Source organism: Psammomys obesus, unplaced genomic scaffold (genome assembly GCF_907164565.1).
Source record: "Psammomys obesus unplaced genomic scaffold, mPsaObe1.curated_primary_1811, whole genome shotgun sequence".
Classification (NCBI taxonomy): domain Eukaryota; kingdom Metazoa; phylum Chordata; class Mammalia; order Rodentia; family Muridae; genus Psammomys; species Psammomys obesus.
Window position 1 is genome coordinate 12,738,124 of NW_026596256.1, and position 20,623 is coordinate 12,758,746.

General features: G+C 40.1%; 1 protein-coding gene across 1 annotated transcript in view; it reads right to left on the reverse strand.

Moving 5' to 3' along the window:
- Positions 1–20,623, reverse strand: part of Plch1 (phospholipase C eta 1) — a 193,449-nt gene that overhangs the window by 38,678 nt on the left and 134,148 nt on the right. The window contains exons 7-10 of the mRNA XM_055596877.1: positions 15,526–15,619; positions 13,235–13,438; positions 8,265–8,385; positions 4,306–4,477 (exon numbers count right to left, since the gene is read on the reverse strand). Of these exons, the coding sequence (XP_055452852.1) occupies positions 4,306–4,477; positions 8,265–8,385; positions 13,235–13,438; positions 15,526–15,619 (591 nt within the window). The remainder of the gene's footprint in view (positions 1–4,305; positions 4,478–8,264; positions 8,386–13,234; positions 13,439–15,525; positions 15,620–20,623) is intronic.

Below are 20,623 nucleotides of genomic sequence, written 5' to 3' on the forward strand. Positions count from 1 at the left end.
AAGGAAGGGGACCTGTGAAAGTTCAGTACAGGCAGAGGAGGTGGACTGTCTGCACCCAATATGATCTCAAAGATGTACAAGATCTCCAAAGAACAGTTTGGAAGTAGACACAGTCAATTGTTAAGAATAAGTGTCCAGGGCTGGGGAGATGCTCAAAGCATTTGCTGGACAAGCATGAGGACCTGACTTTGGAGGCCCAGATGCCATGTAAAGCAGGGTGTCATTAGCTCATGTCTGCCATCTCAGGGCTTCTATGGCAAGATGGGAGACAAGACAGGAGAATCCCTGGACGCTCATAGGCCTGCCTCAAACAAGGTGGAAGGCAACCACTCACACCTGTAGATGTCCTCTCACCTCCACCTGTGTCCCATCCCCAGACATACAAACATGTGCATGCATGTGCATGTCTGTTTTATTGTTGTTGTTTTGGCTTTTTAAGAGTAGGTACTTCTGTGGTTTTTCCCCTCCTATATTTTCCAATTTAAATTTTAAAAAAGTTAAAAAAGAAATAAAAAAAAGAAAAGCCAAAAGAATGCAAGACCCAGGGACCTAACAAGAGAGAGTTCTAAGAAATATTAATAGGATATTCAGTTGCTCCCAGAATATGATACTGGACAGAGTGGTCAGAAACACGCTCTGAGTCAAACAGCTGAGGCTGTTGTAGTGGGCAGCCTACAAATTTGACCAATGTCTCCCATCTCTTTTCTCTGCCCTTCTGCCATAATCTCTTCTTGACTATGTACTGGCCCTAGTGACTGCTTCTAAACATGGAGAGCACAGCAAAATGATAGGGTGCCCTTCTTGAACCTATCTCCTCCTTACCCTTCCACATGAATCCATCCCCCAGCCCCCACCTCTCTGCTTCTTTCTGTCTCTGTATCTCTCTTCTCTCTTCCTCCCTCCCTCCCTCCCTCTTTGTCTCTCAATACAGAGAGAGCGAGAGAAAGAGAGAGAGAGCTGTTCAATGGAAGGAACCACATAGCAAAGAACTCGAAGTCTCTGGGTAAACATCCTGCCACCAACTGCTCCTATATATCCAGCTTCCTCTTCCCACCTTGAGGTAACTGTTTCCACCTGACACCTTCACTGCAGCCTTTGATGAGGCTTTGAGCAGAAAACTCAGCAGGGACTATGTGAAAATGTCTGCTACTTGAAGTTGCTAAATTTGGGGCCATTTGTTATGCAGCCATAGAAGCCTAATAGACTCACAAATAGAACCATGGGGGCGGACCTAATGCAGCGAAAATGCTTTTCGCAAAAATAAGGGACAGAGATCACTGTAACTTCACCATCCACACAGTAGCCTCAGGAATTGTTGGCAGAAGAGCTACCACTGGCTTCTACCATCCCTCTGCAGGATGGGCTCAGTTTGAACCTCTTCTCTTGTTTCTTCTTTAATGCCAGAGGAAGGTTCATCAGATTGGTAATTTGTAGGCGAGGTGTAACCCCTACCTTTAAGAAAGGTTGAAAAATCAAATATCTAGCACTTAAAACCCAAAACAGGCACAGAAAAAATTTAAGTATGGAACGAACTGGTAATTGATTTCTGCACAGGAATGCTTTGTCGGATTGCAGGAGAAATCTCGCCTGCTGCTCTGCACCCTCCTATACACCCACAGCCCTTGACCCTGGGCTTTAGCACAGTGATAATTTCAAAATAATTAGATCATCTCTGTAATAAAAGTAAAATCTGCATTCAGATAAAGCTTTTAGGATTTGGAGACCTAAATATGTTCTTCAACTTACAGAACGGCATTTATTTCATTTTTATTTTTATTTTTATTTTTATTTTTTAAATTAAAAGTACTTTTTATTGTTCTTTTGACAACTTCATACATGTATAGATTGTATTTTGGTCATTTTTACCTTTTTTAATTTATTTTTTATTTGTAACAATTTATTCACTTTGTATCCCAGCTGTATTGTCCTCTCCCAATCTCACCTTCCCTCCCTCCCTCTTCTCCTGCTTTGTCCCTCCCCAAGTCCACTGATAGGGAAGATCCTCCTCCCCTTTTATCTGACCCCAGCTTATCAGGTCTCATCAGGAGTGGCTGCATTGTCCTCCTCTGTGGCCTGGTAAGGCTGCCCACCCCCTGGGGGTAAGTCTGAAGTGCTCAGATCCTATCAGTGCACTGCTGTTTTAGATAGGGTCTTTTGTGCCCAGGCTGGCCTCAAAGTCATTTTGTGTAGCTGAGGATGACCTTAAATTTCTGATACTCCTGCCTCCACTTCTAAGTACAGGAATTATGCATTTGAGATACCCATAGCCCACACTGCTGCCATTCCTTCCAAAGACCTTCTGTCCACAGCATTCACTCCAGTGTCCAAAGGCCCTGGGACATTCTGTCCTAAGTGACCATAGACAAGTGTTAGAGAAAGTATTCAATAAGTTCACAAAATAGCCTTCTTAATTTCTGCTGTCCAAAAATCAAGAGACAGAGACAGAGAGAGACACACAGAAAGAGAGAGACTGATTCACTATGCAGCTCTGGCTTGACTAGAACATACTATGTAGACTAGACTGACCTCAAACACACATAGATCTGCCTACCTCTGCCTCCCAAGTGCTGAAATTAAAGGTATGTGCCACTGTGCCAGCCAAAAAAAAAAAAAAAAGATTTTAATCAAACTGTCTCAGTCTACATTTAATTTCCTGACTTTTGGATAAGGAATATGGAGTGATTTACAATATTACAAAGATAACACTTCGATTTTGAATGCAGAAACCAGTTTTTAGCACAGCAGTTACCTTTGACCAGATTTCGACAAGTTGACCTTAATATTACCTGTCAGGTTATTGGGACATTTTATTCACGATGCATTAATACAAGAGCCTGACAACACCTCTTTGATGGACTCTGCAGCTATACTTCTAACTAATTGTTAAAAAAGCAGGTTTTGACTGACTTGGGAGATTTCATTCTCTTCCCTAAAGCTTTGCCCTGCAGTGGGCTCTCTCCTTGACTTTCCCTCTTCTCCATCACATACATTCTTTTTAAGTAGCCGAGTCTATTTCTCTATTCTTTATCTTTTTGAACTCAAAACAAGACAACCATCCAAGGTTTTAGTCCACCGAAAACACTGAAGAAGAGTGAAATCACAAAGCCGGAAATACGGAGCTCAAGAAACTGTCTTTCTAGCCATCTTTTGCATTAACGATATTCACCACCGTAAGCTTTCTCCCTTAGAAAATCTGTTGATGAAATGCTACTCTGCTCACCCCCTCTCCTCTCACATACACAATTCCTGAGGGGCATTATGTCATGTTCCTGTTTGAAGCGAGTGCTTCTCACACACATAACCAAGACCAATCGACCATGAAGATTTTTTTTTCCTTTTGACAGTTATTGGAGCCTGAAGTGGAAGAAAAGAATCTGAACAGAATGCCTTCAGACTGGAGTCAGAGAGTTTTCTTCTCTCTCGCACCCCCGTTTGTCATGCACACCTCTCTGTGTGAATGCTCCCAGACTAAAACGGCTTTCAGATAACGGACAGCCAGAAAAACAAACCCATTAACTTGCCTCTGAAGGTGTGACTATACATTAACAAAAGATGCATGTATACACACCCTTCACATGTATTGACTCTAATTATTTCTTTTTATTTTTTCTTATTGATACGATTTTTCTGATTTTACTATTATTATTATTATTATTATTATTATTATTATTATTATTATTTTACAATTTATTCACCTTGTATCCCAATTGTAGCCCCCTCCCTCTTTTCCTTCCAGTCCCACCCTTCCTCCTTCTTCCTACCCTATTCATCTTCCCTAGTTGACTGATAAGGGAAGTTCTCCTCCCTACTGTCTGACCCTGGCCTATCAGGTCCCATCAGGACTGCCTGGATCCTCTTCCTCTGTGTGCTGGTTAGGTCATCCCACCAGGGAGAAGTGATCAAGGAGCAGGCAAGGAAAGATGCTTAATTCTCATTCAGAAGGAAAAACAGGATAGACACCAGAAGCAGTACGAGAGAGGGAACAGGACTGGAGACTACCACGGATGTCCTCTAAGACTCCAGTCAGCAGGGGATCAAAGCAGATGCAGAGACGCACAAACTTTGGACAGTATGCAGGGAGTCTAATGGAAGAAGGGCCCAGGGGAGACTACAGAGACGGATGCATCAACCAAAGACATAGAGAGGACATAAACCCCCTGCTCAGATGTAGTCTCCATGTAGGTTTCCAAGTAAGGGGAGAAGAGACCGTCTGTGACATTCTTTTTTAAACATTTTTTTTTGTCAACAAGGAGGAGGATGTATTGGATCATTTAATGTTTGGGCTGTAACCCTTGAAGTACTTACCTTCACTAGGATTTTGCCTTTCAGACTCTGAGGGCTTGGAAGCTGCCTGCAGTCTCCTGTATCTATAGATGACAGGTCCAGTTTGTCCTGGAATATTCCTTTCAGGTACTGAGCAATCTTCCTCTGCTGCTGAATGCTGCAGTGGTTCTCAATGGACAGAATAACAGGAAACCTGAGGAAACAGCAACAATTCCAAGAGCATTCAGTGCACCGGCTCACAGGGATTTTTTGAAACCTGGAAATAGAATCTGCATTCATTGCGTTCTTAAAATCCCTGCAATTGAATGGGCTGTACTAATAATGATTAAAATGATGCTAAGAGGAGAAAGATTAAATATGCATGGAAAAAATTCCTCAAAGCAAATACATTTTCCAAGCATAATGACTAAATAAATATTAGTTCTTGCAGGATAGCTTAGTTTAATATCAGGCAGAAAATAAGTGTAATATATATATATATATATATATATATATATATATATATATATATCTCCTAAGGAAAGAAAATTCATGGTGTTTTTTTTTTTCATATTTATTCACAAGTGTAAATGCATCAAAGGGACTGCTGCATATCATTAAGGGCGGTTGCTTACTCTAAAAATATACCAGTCCCAGCTAGGGAACGAAAGGTTAAAAAAAAAAAAAAAAGCATAATGGAGCTTTGTTTTACACACCAAGTATCAGGCCTCCCCCAAATCATTTTATGAAACTGCACACCAGCCTTCAGTTTAAGAAAAAATAAAAAAACTGAACCACTGAGATGGCTCAGCTTCAGTCAGCAAAGGCAGCTGCTGCCAAGCCTGAAGACCAGGCTCTTATCCCTGACATCCACATGAGGAAAGAGAGAAGGGACTTCTGTTAGATGTCCTCTAATGTCCACATGTGCAGGGTGGCATGGGACTACTCCACCCACTCACCCACACCCACACACAGATGTCTAAGAAAACAACTGTCCATTCTAACGCAGCACACACGTTTCAGGACAGAAAATATAAGATGGTTCCCAAAACAACCTAAGAGGTTAGCAGCCAAAGCAGGAAATTTTTTTTTCTTAGTTTTCTCTCATGTATCTTTAGAAATATTATGTGAGACCTTCTTTCAAAGTACATAAACCAATATTTGAACTACCTGATACATTTGTGTAAATTAGAAAAAGATTTCTCTGGCCGTCTTCAGATTGCATTCTGTTCAATTTAGAACACCTGATGCAGCGGTAACAGCGCAGGTGCTATGGATTCAAACGCTAAATACTGGCCCCCAGGATCTGGTTGCTATCCAGATGAGCACCTTCTCAGGTCCACCAAGTGATGTTGTGTAAACTTTGCTCCCCAATTTATAGTTGCTTGGTTAATAAAAATAGCTAGACACCTGTGACTCGGCAGAAGAGAAGTAGGCAGAGCTTAGGTTCCTGGGCTTGGGGTCAGATGGGGACTGTGAGTCAGAAGGGAGAAGCAGGAGAGGAAGCTGGAGAGAAGGAGGTCACTATGAGGCAGTATGGACCTTGAGCACGTGGCCATGAGGGTTGGCCTGATGGAATAGAGCAGCCCAGGCAGGAACAGTTATGGCAAGTAACTCGGGGGTGTGTATCTGGGAAATAGTAAAATAGCGTAGAGGATTGGTATCTGCCCAGTTATTGTGCCTTCAAGCCTTTATAAATCTAAAATTTATATCCAATCCACAACACAGGTGCCTCTGACTGATAAAGGCTTGCTTTCCTGACTGTTGTCTGCCAGCTGGATGTGCTTTCAGGCAGGTTTTATACAAAAGCATTGTGAAGGGAGAGAGAGAAAAAAAAGCATCCCTAAGATGTCCTGCAACCATGTAGGTTTTAACAAAATAATTTTAAATCTTCAATTCCCATGTAAAGATCTCATGAGTATCTAGTGCTGCCAGGCATAAGGTTCTTCTCAACCAGAAGGGACTTTGAGGTTCATCCCACACATCTGTCAATGTCTATAGACATCTTTAGGTGGGCACAATTTAGGGATATTGCCGGCATCTGGTGAGTGGAAGCTGGAGATGCTGCTAAATGCCCTACAATACACAAGATGGCTCTCCACCACATATAATCCTGTCCCAGTAGTTCACAGTGCCAAAGTTAAGAAGTCTTGGTTATTAAATTTAGAAGGTAAATAAAAGGACCAAAGCTTGTTAATGCCCTAAACAAAGTATATGACATTCTCATTAAAAGTGATTCCTGTTTCAAAGATTTACCACTATTTTACATGTATGACTGTTTTGCCTGAATGCAGGTGCATTGCCTATTGCCCACAGAGGCCAGAAGAGGGTATCAGATGTCACTGAACCTGGAGTTAAAGTTAGTTGTGAGCCAAGTAATGTGGGTTCTGGGAACCAAATTCAGGTCCTCTGCAGGAGCACCAAATGCTCTTAATCACTGAGCCATCTCTCCAGTCCCTAAAGTGCATTTCTTCTAAGGGTACTTAGACATGAAGTCAACATTGGAGGCACCAGAGGATCGATCGTCTGATGTATGCAATGGCACTATTTCATATAATGGGAAATACTGACATGTAAGACTCATAGATATCAGGGTTTGGAAGACTAAATTTAGCACTAAATTCTTTCATGAAAAAAAGATGCCACAAAAAAAAAAAAAAGATGCCACAAACCAAATTTGCTATGCAGCAGGCACTCTTATTAGAAGAGCATTTCACCTTTATGGTTAATTAATAAGACCAAATATTGGAAATGTTAAAGGCTACTAGCTTCTAAAATATTAATTTTATGCAATCATAATTTTAATTTGCTTTTTTTAATTTAAAAATCCTTCTTTGTATGCTTACTACATTGATGGTACCTGCTAAACAGAAAGAAATCAATGGTTGCTGAAATAAGGTTCTGAATTTCAATGAATTTAACCACTTCATACCTATAAAAGGAGGCAAGTTATCAATTTTTCATCAAGGAAGGGAGGGTAAGTCAGCTGTGGGTCAAATATGATTCTTAGTGGGGCAGCGCTTAAATAATTTTGTTATATAAAAATGAAGTATGTCAGTGGCATGGTGGGAAGGACATTTGTGGGGATACTAGAATACCCAAGGTTGGGAGTCATAAAAGCTCCAGGCTTGTTGGAGAAGGTGAAAGACAGTCATTGCTAGGTCTCTGTGGAGCAATGATGGAAGAGGATAATACTGGAAGAGAAGTAAAGTAATCACCCATGAAGGGCACGAAGACATCCAGGGTGCTGTAGAACCTTTGGGAAGAACACTAGGACAGGAAGTACAGCAGCATCTGTGTTTCAGGAAGAAACCATAGCATTGGTGTGGAGTATGAACCAAAGGGGAAATGAGACTAAAGAGAAAGGACTGAAATCAGAAAAATGACCAATCTTCTCTCTGTTGGATGTCCTATGCATCCTGAAGTGTCTAACATTCAGCATTTTATTATTTATGACATAGCATCGAAAAAATGTACTGTTATGGGGCTGGAGAGACGGTTCATCAGTTAAGAGCCCTGGGTGCTTTTCCAAAGGACTGGGGTTCAATTCCCAGCTTCCACATGAAAGCTAAGAATTGTCTACGATTCCAGTCCCAGGGGATCTGGAGCCCTTTTCTGGCATCCACACATAGACATACACATGATGCACAGACATGCAGTCAGGCGGAACACTCATACATGAAGATAAAGTCTCACAAAGTTAAAAACTGTTACGTACAATAACTTGTTTCCTAGCCTTCTGGGTTTAGGAACTTAGAAGTCATTCTTTTCAAGGATAGTTTCAAGGAGACAGGATGAGAGAGAATGGAATTAAGGAGTGAGTAGGTCACAAGAATCCATAAGCTTGGATGCCATAGTACTCCTTCCCAATTGTATGGGGAGCCGGAAGAGAACCAGGACAGTACTGCTGAAGCCACGGGGTCCATGGAAGAGTGTGCATTTCTGTGCCCACATCACTGTAGACCTGGACCATGCTTGCTCCTAGGTGTGGCTGTACTTACTCATTCTTCACAAAGGCATGCTTGTTGATGGTCTCCACAACATCCTTGAAGAGAATTTTTGAAGTGAGAGTATAACCATGGTGGACCACTGGCTCTCCATCTGGGCCATCCCAACAGTCAACTGCCCAAAACAGAAGTTCACATTAGCAACATACAATGTCTGGAGTTTCTTACTATTTCTGGAAATACCAGAAACAAATTATTATTACTGGAAATTATATACACTGCAGTAATAAGAAAGATATAAAGGCAGAGAACTGAACACTGCACCATACTTATGAGAATAAAGAGTTAGAGATGATAAATGACTTGGGGTTTGGGGTTTTTTGACAGTGCTTATAGTTTACAAAGATATCCTGCTCACATGTAAGTTAATGCTTAGCAAAGTTTCTCTTGTAAATTTATCAAAATTAAGCCAAACATACCTAAGAATATGATCTTTTTTAAAAAATCTTTTTCTTTATTAACTAAAATAAATTCAACTTCTCCAGATAAATCTTTACATCTGAGAGTTGCTTTTGGTTCCAGAAGCAAAAAGCAACTAGCACAAGTAAGTTCTGCCTGAGCCTGCTTTGAACTCACATACCTGCAATGTCACCTTTAACCAAGGTCTTCAGCTAATAGTCAGTCAGTCTACAGAGTTCAGACCTGCTCACACCCCAACTGTGTGAGCCCACTCCTTAAATGCAACCAGCCAATTCTGGTTTCCCTTTTTTACTCTATTCCATTAGTTCTTTTTCTGGTGAACTTTAATTAATATAGGCTCTGATGGTCTTCGTGCACTAAACATTGGCTGGTCCTCTATAAGAGCAGCAAGTGCCTGTGACACTTGAGCCATCTCTTCCACCCTGAAATAAACATTTCCTTCATTTTAAAATTACTTATTTATTTATATGTAAGGCAGGGTTTCACTATGGACTACAGGCTAGCATCAAGCTCACAGAGATCTGTATGCCTCTGCTACCTAAGTGTGAAGACTAAAGGGGTGCACCGCCATTCCCAGACTGAAGCAGACATTTCTAAAACCGTGTGGCACAGCAGCTATAGTGATCTCTTAGCAAAAGACGGTCCTCACATGTTAGTGATATTGCCAGTGTAAACAAATATACTGCACTTTTAGCTGCATGTATGATTCTGTTTAGTATCTAATAGTTGGTAGTGATAGTGAATAACCATATTACAGGTTTACAATCTTTTGTGCTCTGCTTTATTATTATTATTATTATTCCAGAGTGTTTTCTTTAATTTATAAAAAAGTTTATTAGAAAACAATATGTTGTTTTCCATCAGTAACAGCTTCATACAGATCACATTTACTGTGTCTCTGCATCACATTAAGAATCCATACTGGACTGATCCATAACACTTAGGTTTCTGTAAGCACACTCTGGTATTTGGCAAAATAGCCTGACACATTTCCTAGAATGTATCACTGCCATTAGGCAGTGTATGACTGGGTGCAATTTCAACACCTCTTGCCTGGACTTACAGTCCCATTTTTAAAGTAGAAATGATATAACAGGCAGATCTCTGTTAGTTTGATGCCAGCCTGTACTACATAGAGATACTCTGCCTAAATATAGAAAGAGAGAGAGATGGTAGTAAGGGGGGAAGGGGGGAAGGAGGGAGGGAGGGAAGAAGGGAGGGGTTTATTTCAGCGTGGAAGAGATGGCTCAGTGGTCACAGGCACTTGTTGCTCTTACAGAGGACCAGCCAATGTTTAGTACATGAAGGGAAGGGCACTGGATCCTGTATTAATCAAACTCCACCAGAAAAAGAACTTATGAAATATCTTCCAAAGAAAAAAATGTCAAGTAAAAGGCACATCATTACCTGATTTGTTCTTCACACCAACATACTCTAACCTACATTAGTCATGAAACAATATGCTGCTAATATTTAAAACACAGGCAGACTATCCATGTTGATAGTTTATCTGAACTCAAGTTTCTGTTAATCAAGGACAATAACACAACCCACCAGATCGTCACTGAGGCACAGACAGCCAGGTTCAAGGGAAGTTTCCTGTGAAGGCTAACAGTGTGCTAGGGTTATTGGCAAAATAGAAATACTCCAACAAACCCTGTAAGGCAAAAAACAGCCAGGGGCTACAGGGACCATTTTTCAACCAGATCACACACTATAATCCCCCAAACACTCTGACAAAGACCTGATCAATTTGAAGGCCAAGTGGCTAGTCAAACAGCCAGTGGATGGGGGTGGAAGGGGAGAAGGAGAACGGACTGGAAAAAGAGGTGGGAAGAGAAAGTCAGGATGTAAAGTAAATAGATTAATTAATAAAAAAAAGTTTTGGTTCAGAATATGAAAATGACCATGGAAACACAGTCAGGCTCAAATAGTGTCTTTAAAATGAGAATGCCCCACCCCATGGACTCATGAGTATTGCTGTACCCTGAGTGGAGCTGTTTGGGAAGGATTAGGAGGTGTGGTCTTGTTTAAGGAGGTATGTCACTGGGGGTGGGCTTTGGGATTTCAAAATCTCTTGCTATTCCCAGTTAGCACATGTCTAGTGGTTGTGTCTCAAGATAAAAGCTCTCAGATACTCTACTCCAGAATCATATCTTCCTGCTACCTGCCACCATGTTCCTTGCCTTGACCCTAATTAACCCTTAATTAACAGTTTCAGACTGTAAATCCCAATAAATTCTTTGTTTTATAAGTTCCCTTGATTTTGATTTCTACAGCAGGATGCTGATTTTGGACAGGTAAGCAAAAGAAGACTTGGATCTGAGGAGCCAAAAACGTAGGAGAAACAGTACAAAAAAGGACAGCAGCAAGCTATGATTATATCTACAATGGACGATCACTTCATGAAACTAGTGAATGCCATCTTTATAGTTGGCCTCCAAAGAACTCTATTAAGAGGATTTTCACAGTACTCTGGCAAAAATTTGGCTGGATCTGCCTGGTTCTGAAACTTAAATGAAAGTGGATCCAAAAGTAATGGAATTGTTTATTTGGCAAAGGACAGCAGGAGACGGTAACATTCAGGGTGTGTCATAGATATTATTGTCCTTTACATTTATCCAGATTTACAATGAAACAGCAGAAAATGGAGCACAAAGATATGAAAATATGCAGTTTAGTGAGAGAAAAAAAACACTTTAAAAAATGATAAAATTGAGCACAGAGCAGGTGGGGACAAACTAGTTATAATTATTAAAGAGCTTAATGCCCTTAGGCTGGGGTACAACACAAATGGTAGAACACATACTTTGCATGCCTGAGGGCCTGAGTTCAAGCCCCAGCAGTGGGGATAGGGCACTAAGGAAAAACTAGGACTTTGTACTACACAGTAAGAAAGGTGATTTGAGGACAAGACACCAAGATAGAGGCACCATCCAAAGCTGCAGAATGAAACAATGTAAACTCATCTGAAAACATTCATTTGACATGAAAGTTTCTTAACAAAAAGAGCTTCCCGGCATCCTGCTTGAGCCAGGATGCTGAAGAAGTATTTTCCCAGGTTCAACCACAAAAGGACACAGAGGCCACTGCAGCAATGGTCCAACTGGGCCAGGATAATCTCAAGGAGGAGCAGAACTTAGCATTAGTCACATGGAGCTGGTTTCCCTGGCATGCAAGATGCAAGTGTAAGAAATGGGGAACTTTGCCAGAGTTTCTAATCATTCTTTGAAGTCAGGCAACTGATGGCATGGTAGGATTCCCTAAACGGGGCTCCTGTGAGGACATGAAGGTAGGCCTAAGTTACACTGGAGATCATAGACATTAGAGACATCAGAGATGTAAGATGTTCACTGAGCAAAGCCACAGAGATTGGCTGAGTAAAGCAAGCTCAAGAGAGAAACGAAAGACTAACAGCCAACGGAGCTCACAGAAGAGACCACTCAGGCTTGTTTGAATCCAGACAATGCCACCAAGAACACCAAATACTGGACACAGCGGTGCAGGGTTTGGTGTTCACCCTGGTGGATTTCAGTCTTGCTTTGATTGGATCCTTCTAGGCTAGGTCCCCATCCCTCCATTTTGGAATGTTATGTTCTTTGGGCCATTGCATTATTTTTAGTTTTTACAGGAAGCTCACAGTTCTGAGATAACTAAGTTGCAGAAGAAACTGAACCTTAAGCAGTATCGACTAATAAAACTTTGAGGGCCCTTTAGATGCATTTTCTATTATGAGATGAGAGTATAACTCGTCTTGGAAGACCTACTTAAATGTGGACGAGCATCCCATGAGCTTGGAGCCAGACTGAGTAACAAAGGGGGAGGATGAGAAAGCCTGCTGACTAGCCAGCATTCACCTCTTTCCGCTTCCTGACTGTAGCTACATGACTAGCCACCTCACGATCTCGCTGCTTTGCCTTCCCTGTCATGATGCTCTGGTCTCTTCAAGCAGTAAGCCAAAATAATCCTCTCTCTTAGGGGGTAAAAAGTTCCTTCACTGGCCTTCAAATCAAAATTTGAACCTAAAACCGTTGTGCCTGACCAAATCTGCATGATTACTTATATTTTACTACACCCTACTCTGTACTAACATTCCTATACCATGCCTGTGCCTCAACCAACAGAATTCTCATCCCATACTAATATTTGTACATATATGCTCCCTGATAATTTGTGAGCTCTTTGAAGACAAATAATACATCTTCCTTATATCTGTGTCCTCACCACTGAAACTGATTAGCATTTTAATAAATGTAGACCATGAAGTCTCTTCAAAATGAATAATTGTCCTGAACTACTTTTGCTGTTTTTTTTTTTTTTCATTTTTAAAAATATCTTTTCAGGTAGATTACTATCTTAGCAGTTCAAGGTATGTTTCCCAAATATTTGCACATTTCTCTGTGCCTCGTGATTGAAAAATGAGACAAAGAAGAAAAATGACTTTATAATGAACAAACATCTCTAACTGGTACAGAAACTTTGGACCTCTGCATCTTAAAAGGCCTATCATGCAGCACCCCTGAGTCCAGACGAACTCTACGCACCTTCCACACAGCGGCAGCCCTCCTGTAGCACCCGTGCATACATATCCACTTTGGACTGAGAGAGGAGCTGGTCCCCAGTCAGGTACGTGTTGTGAGATGAAGCAATGTAGTAGTTGCAGAGGGGCTGGTCCATGTCTTGGTACACCTCATGGTGCAAAGGGTTAAATACGTCACAAGCAGGACTACGCATGAAGTTCGTGAAGCCTTCAGAGGAAAGAGTGAAATGCCACAGCTTTCAAAGAATAGCTACATAACCGATGCCAACAGAGACAAAAAAAAATGGCCAAAGAACATTCATAAGCGAGTATCAGGACAATGCTTATGGTGACAATGAGAGGTTTTCTTGGTGATAAATAGAACATCAGAAAATATAACTTTGGGAAGTAACCACTCAAATATATCCGTCAGAAAAACTTTCATCTTAAAAAAATTGAGTTGTCATAACAAAAGCATTTATTCTACTAAACTCAAGCTATGTTTATGTGGTGTGAGCTCAGGGGTGACCAATTTGATTATAACCATATTAAACCTCAATCCACCAGCAGCTGATAAGCTCTTACAATGTTCTGAAAAACAGCACATGGTAAAGTATAGGGCCAAACATTAAGTATTGCCTAATTTCAAAGGGTGGCTAACTATGAAACAGGTTTTGGGAAAACTGCTGCCAATGGTTTTCACATAAATAACTTTAAAATGTTGCTTAAAGTTTGCGTAGAAAATCTACCAAATTTTCTATAAGCTCTCAAAACCCAAAGTCGGAGTAGAGGAGGCAGCCATCACAATGAATAGGTGAAGAAAGATACCAGTGAACAGAAGTAATCATTATTATGATAGATTGTTTCAACTTGCTGAGACTCATTTGGTAAAATTCAATCTGAAAATATGCCGAGTCTTCAGAGTTTCTTCCTTGCGACCTTTATGTTCATAACTAGAGGTCAAACTTAACTGCAGCTTTGGGGAAAGCCTCAAGAAAAATATTATTATTTAAGTACAGTCTTAAGAGGCCCAAGTTAGGTTATCTTCTATTTTAAAATAGTTTTAATGATGGAAAAATTTTAAATTATTCCTCTTCATTTTAATTCTATTCCATCCCAGGAAATAAGAACTTGGCATTAGAGAATCTGCATGATTACTTATATTTTACTACACCCTACTCTGTACTAACATTCCTATACCATGCCTGTGCCTCAACCAACAGAATTCTCATCCCATACTAATATTTGTACATATATGCTCCCTGATAATTTGTGAGCTCTTTGAAGACAAATAATATATCTTCCTTATATCTGTGTCCTCACCACTGAAACTGATTAGCATTTTAATAAATGTAGACCATGAAGTCTCTTCAAAATGAATAATTGTCCTGAACTACTTTTGCTGTTTTTTTTTTTTTTTTCATTTTTAAAAATATCTTTTCAGGTAGATTACTATCTTACCAGGTAAGCCAGGTCTGGTGATATGAACCTGATTGCCACACACACCCAGAGGCATGCACACACCAATTGCTCACGATCACACACAGCCACAGACACATACTTTTACACACACACACACACACACGTGTGTGCATACTCACATGAATGCACACAGGCACACATTTGCACACACACACCCAGATCTACACTGATGATGGGAGCAGGGGAATTCCAGAAGTCAATAGTCAATTGTAGCTTTGAATGCTCTTGGGGAAAGTTGAGCTTCCCACAAGTCTTTGGTTAAAATCATCTGTTTGCCTGGGAAATCTCACAGCCTATAATTTACTTCTCTGCATATTTTAAAGGCATATGGCTTATACACACTGTGGCTATATGTGTAAATTTATGTGTAAATCATAGGAGCTAAATTCTGAATGCATAATTATATAAATTATTTAATTTCTTTTGGTCTTACTTTCCTTAGCTACATATATATTAGCACGATTTCTAACATTTTCTAAATTTCTACCAGTTGGGAAAAACAAATCAGTTCCTAAAATTTTATTTTAAAAAATGTTTATTTTCAAGTCACTAATCTTATAGATTATTTATTTGTTTAAGGGCTCAAACATCCATTTGAGCAAAGTCCAAATATTTCATTCACCACACACAATGGTAGCTTAAAGGTTACTGCAAAAAATAAGAGAAAGACAAAGCCAGAGATCTCCTTTGCAGGAAAGTCTATGCTTTTTGGGCTTTACCTGAATTACCTGAAATTCCATGACCATTTCCCAATTTTGCTTTCTGAAACTTGTAATAAAACTTAATGTTGCAGCTAGGACAGAGAGAGACAGGGAAAGTGGGACCACTGGTTACCTTCTATTCCAAGGACATTTTTCACTTTATTTTCTTCAGAAACTTCAAACTTCTTAATGATGTCAAGACAGTAGTCCACCGTCACATTGCTCATCTAAAGAAAGCAGAGTAGAAGGAATGCTCCTGCAGCCTCACAAGCTGTGTCCTCTATACTGCAGCAAGACCAACTGCCCCCCCCCCCATTCACAGTTCAGGGCGCTGAGGCAAGCGCTTTGGAGTTCCCAGGCCTGCTTTTCTTTTTCTCTTTTGAGGGTGGTTAAGATCTTACCCTGCATCCTTCGGCTTTAGTTAGTGAACACAGCCCTTCAACTCTTAGACAAATGTTTTCCATGAAGGGATTAAAAAAAAATTAATGCAAAAACATTTTCCAAAACCCACTCACTATATATATAGCCCGCTGGCAAAATACTTGCCTAACGTTCATAAATCTGTGAGTCTGATCCCCAGATTACAAAAAAAGTGAAAGTGATGTTGTTGTTGTTGTTGTTGTTGTTTTAATCCATTCAGTCAGGAGTCTAACAATGACATTTTAAAATACTGACGACTAGTCATAAGGGTAGCCAATCCCGTGAGCCAATATAAAATAATAAATACTAAAAGCATATTTCAATTATATTCCTCAAAGATTCCATTGTCTTTAAGGTTCAACGGGTCTTAGAAAAATCTAGCTTTTTTATTATATCAAATCATCTCTTGAAAAGCATGCAAACTTTCTGCAGGAGTAAAAGCTGTTTGTTTTGTTTTTGTTTTTGCCAGATTAAAAAATACATGATGCTTTGTTTTCCAAGCTAGCATCCTTTGAATAAAAGTCCAAAATCTTGACCACGTCCCCAGAAAATATGGTTAAGTAAACAGAACTTCAAAGCTTCCAAGGAACTTCTGAGACCCACAAGGCTGTGAGCAGCTCTTTAGCTTGTATACTGTAAGCTAGACTTAGCAAACTTACCTCCTGTAATAAAAAAAAAAACAACAAAAAAACACTGATGACTTTATGCACTGCGGAATGACTGAGTTCACTTTGCAATTATTCAGGTACGTGGCCATTTGTTCTGAGGAACAGGGGCCATGAGCGCTACACTCAGGGAAACCACCAGGAGCCCATGAGAATAAAGCGAAGTACAAACAACAAACCATCCATCGTTCTAGAGTGAAACTAATGGTAGATGAGCAGAGAATCCATCATCACAAGACGTAAAGTAAAATTAGATTTTTTTAAAGCTCATGCTTAAAAATTATTCACTAAATTATCAAAAATATTAGTAAAGATTCCACAAAATTAAGGAATGTCTAGAAATAACTTTCTACCAGTTACAGCGTAGTGGCGTGTTAATGGGAGCTGAAGTTAAAGAGTGAATCCGCTCTCTTCCTGCCCCACAGCTTTCTCATGTAAGCATCCTCTCAGAAGCGTGACACATTTTTATTTTTAAGCCTCTCTTTATGATGCCTTCTTACATTTGCATATTGCTATCAGTACAGAATAGTCAGTGCAATCATGTTTATTTTTAAATGTGCACATTGTGCACAAGGGCTTGCTGTAGAAAATGGAAGAAGCCCCAAGTGTGTGAAATCCTAGGTCAGTATGTGCTGTTGAGAGGAACGCAGACTCACGGCAGAATTGCAGCGCTTTCCTTGAGCAGGGCTCAAAGAAATGGCCTTTCTCTGGGGTCTGAGGGGCCGTGTTGACTGTGCGTGCAGGTGTCCCCTGGCACTGTTTTCCCCGGATATTTATAACCTTAAGACTACGGAGACTACTCCTACTGAGATTAGCTAAACCAGTGTCCTTGTTCCAGCTGTAAACCATAAACCCTGCCTCGACCATAAAACCTGCACGACTAACCCCGCCTCCTTGTTCAGCTGTATGCAATAACCCCACCTCCCTGCTTAAATGTAAATAGCAAACACAGTGCGCTTCCACGGTCGACAGTCCAGACCACCTTCCCTAACTAGTTCTTGGTGTCTGTGTCCCTCTCTGTGCACGCACTTGGGTGCTCCCACGAGTCTCCTTTCTTCATCCCCCTCACTGCTCCCAAAAGGGTGTGTCCCCAGAGCCAGGCAAGGACTTGGAAGCCTGCAGAGGCTGAACGAGGCCATCAGAGCCACTGCAGTTGAAGTCACAGGTGGGTGCAAGCTACCTGAGGTGGGTGCTGGAAACAGAACTCTGGTTGTCTACAAGAGTAGTTTCTGTTCTTAATCACTAAGCCATCTCTCCAGTGCTACAACTGTCATCTGAACTTAACGTTTTCTATCTCAGTTTACAGATAACAGAACTGATGCAGAGAATAGTTAAGTAGTGCCACCAAAGTCCCAAAACTCTAAGAGGCATGAACCAAGGTTCAAATTTGGACCTTCTGTATTTTTAAGTCTAAACCTTTTTCTTTCACATAGACCTAATCCCTTGATATTTTCTTCATTCTATTAAGGTATTTGAAGGATGTTTGGCTTTTCAATACAGCTGAAAGTTATTAATCTTTTGAAGGTGTTACAATTTTCAAGTCAGTTACTGGAATCTGACTTCCTGCATTATTTAAGACTGGACTCATTCTGTTCTGTTAACCACTGTGTTTTAATATCATCTAGAAGAAAGAAAGTCCTCACATTATGGGTGCATATATACAATATAAATGAGTTGTAGAACCCAGTAATGTATCTGTGAAAACATCTGCACTCTAACCTGGCTTTTAACTTCAGACTGTTAGTTTTCTAAAAACACATTCCCAGTGAGTGATATTCCAAAACAGAGTCAATAGAGTAAATGATTGCATTTCTCACGCCCATGCTTCCCTAGCACATCAAACACACAGCTGAAACAGAATTTACAAATGTTAATATTGCTGAACCTATTTTTAGCCAAATAACTCAACTCATTATTGAGTAAGTCAAAACTGCAGTGTTTACGACCAAGTACAACTCCCCTTTTATATATTCCTCCAAAGGCAACAAAGCTCATAATACCATTTTTTGAAAGTGGATCATCACAATCCTTGTTGTACTTACGTTATTTTCCATTTTGTACATTACCTCTTGACTTATTATTTTAAACATTATGTCAGAGTTTCATCTAACATAAGCTCTCTTGAGTCAACAAGGCTTTCCCACTTTGTCCATCACCCCACTGTGTACCTACATAATGTTTACCAAATAATCTGCTGTTTAAATTATTCCAGCTGTGCAAGCATTGAACCTGGTGACTATGCTATGCAGTAAAATTGTATTCCCTCTCTTAACAGAATTTTTTGGATTTATTGATTGCTGCAATTCCTATAGACTGAGTTTTAATAAGTCTACCACAAATACTTCCAGTGATTCTAATCACACTATGGTATATTTTTCTCATTAAGGCAAGAAATGGCCTCTGAATCACACTTAAGTAGTGCCACCAAAGTCCCAAAACTCTAAGAGGTATGAACTAAGGTTCAAATTTGGACCTTCTGGATTTTTAAGTCTAAACCCTTTTCTTTCATATAGACCTAATGACGGTGCCTTTGATAATGGTGCCTCTTCTAAGTGTGTCTGATTTATAGCTCTGTTGAGCTTCTGCCTTGTCGTCTGTAACAGAGCTATAAGAAAGTCAGACGTCTGCATTTTTCTGGTTTTGTATATATTCAGTAACTTTTCTTCCACACAGTTTCTTTTGACAATTTACTGAGGCAGAAAACTCTAGCTTGAAATCACTGCTCTTGTGTTTCTTGGATTCCAAGTGGCTTTGGGGAAGTCCTAATGTGGTACTTTTGCCAGTCCTGTTTATTCATCCTGCCTCCACTTAATTCAGTTAGCTTTGGTCAGTTTTGTTCACTTTAGTTTTACAGTAATGAGTGTGACTTGCATCTGAGTGGCTGGTCTTCCACCATGTCCATGGTCCTCAAGTGGCTTCTCTAGAGAGTCACCTCTTTTTATGCTTATAAACTTTGTATTGCTTGATAATTTCATCTCATGGACTCTTCCTATTTTCAGTTCTGTCTCTTCTGTTTACTCCATTTTATAAACCATCCATTGTGTTTTCCTCTCTACTGTTAAACTTCAAGTTTCTTGGAACTCCTTTTATCCCCCTCTGGATCTTTTCTCATAGTGTCTCACTCTCAGTTTACAGCTGTGGTTTTCTTATTCTGATGACATTAACAACCAGTTTCTGACATGTCCTTCTGTCTGTGTTGCACCTATTCTGCTTCTACCAAGTTTCTTGTTTCTATACGTTTGTTTCCTTGAAAAAAAAAGTATGACAATTGCAGGGGTTGAGTGTAGAAGCAGAAAGTAGAACACATGTGAAAGGGAAAAGGGAAAAAACAGAGGAGTGGAGGATGGGAGGTTAGCGTGCGGGGGTGAGGGTGTGTGTGACAAATGACACAAAGGATGTTTAAAATTATTTAAAGACATTTAAAACTGAGTCATCAATGAGTTGGACAGAAGATCTGTACTCATGAGCAGATCATGGCTTCACGGTGGGATTCTTGGTCCATGCTACTGTATTTGATTTCTTATATAAGCTAATATCTTAGGATCTCTCTCTCTCTCTCTCTCTCTCTCTCTCTCTCTCTCTCACACACACACACACACACACACACACACTTTGGGTTGGTAATGTTAGATATCTAGGGCTATTCTCACTAACAAACTAGTGAACTAAGACAACAGAAACTTGTTTCATCATGGTAATGAAATCCAGAAGTCCAAAACCAAGGTGTCAGCAGGATTAGCTTCCCTACTAGCTCTGTCCCCAACCTTTCTTGTATCTGAAAGTGGCATGGATCCCTTGGCTTGAGGAATACTTCAGTCTCCACCTGACGGTCTTCTTCCTGTGTGCCTTCTTCTACTGCTCTTTTGTGAAAACTCTCACTTTGGGGTTTAAGGCCCCAATCCAAGGTGATTAAGATAATAAATGTATTTATCAACACATAATCATTCAGTTTAGCTCCAGTATATTCACAGGTACTAAGGATTATCACTTAGATATTTGGGTACAAATATTCAACTCACTGTAACTGGTAAGATTACCTGAAGATAAATTTCTAATATTCTCTCTGGGTGAAATAAGAATCTATCAATGGGCCAGCATTTGATTTCATGTATCTTTGATACTAACTGTGGCCAGCAGTGGTGTTTT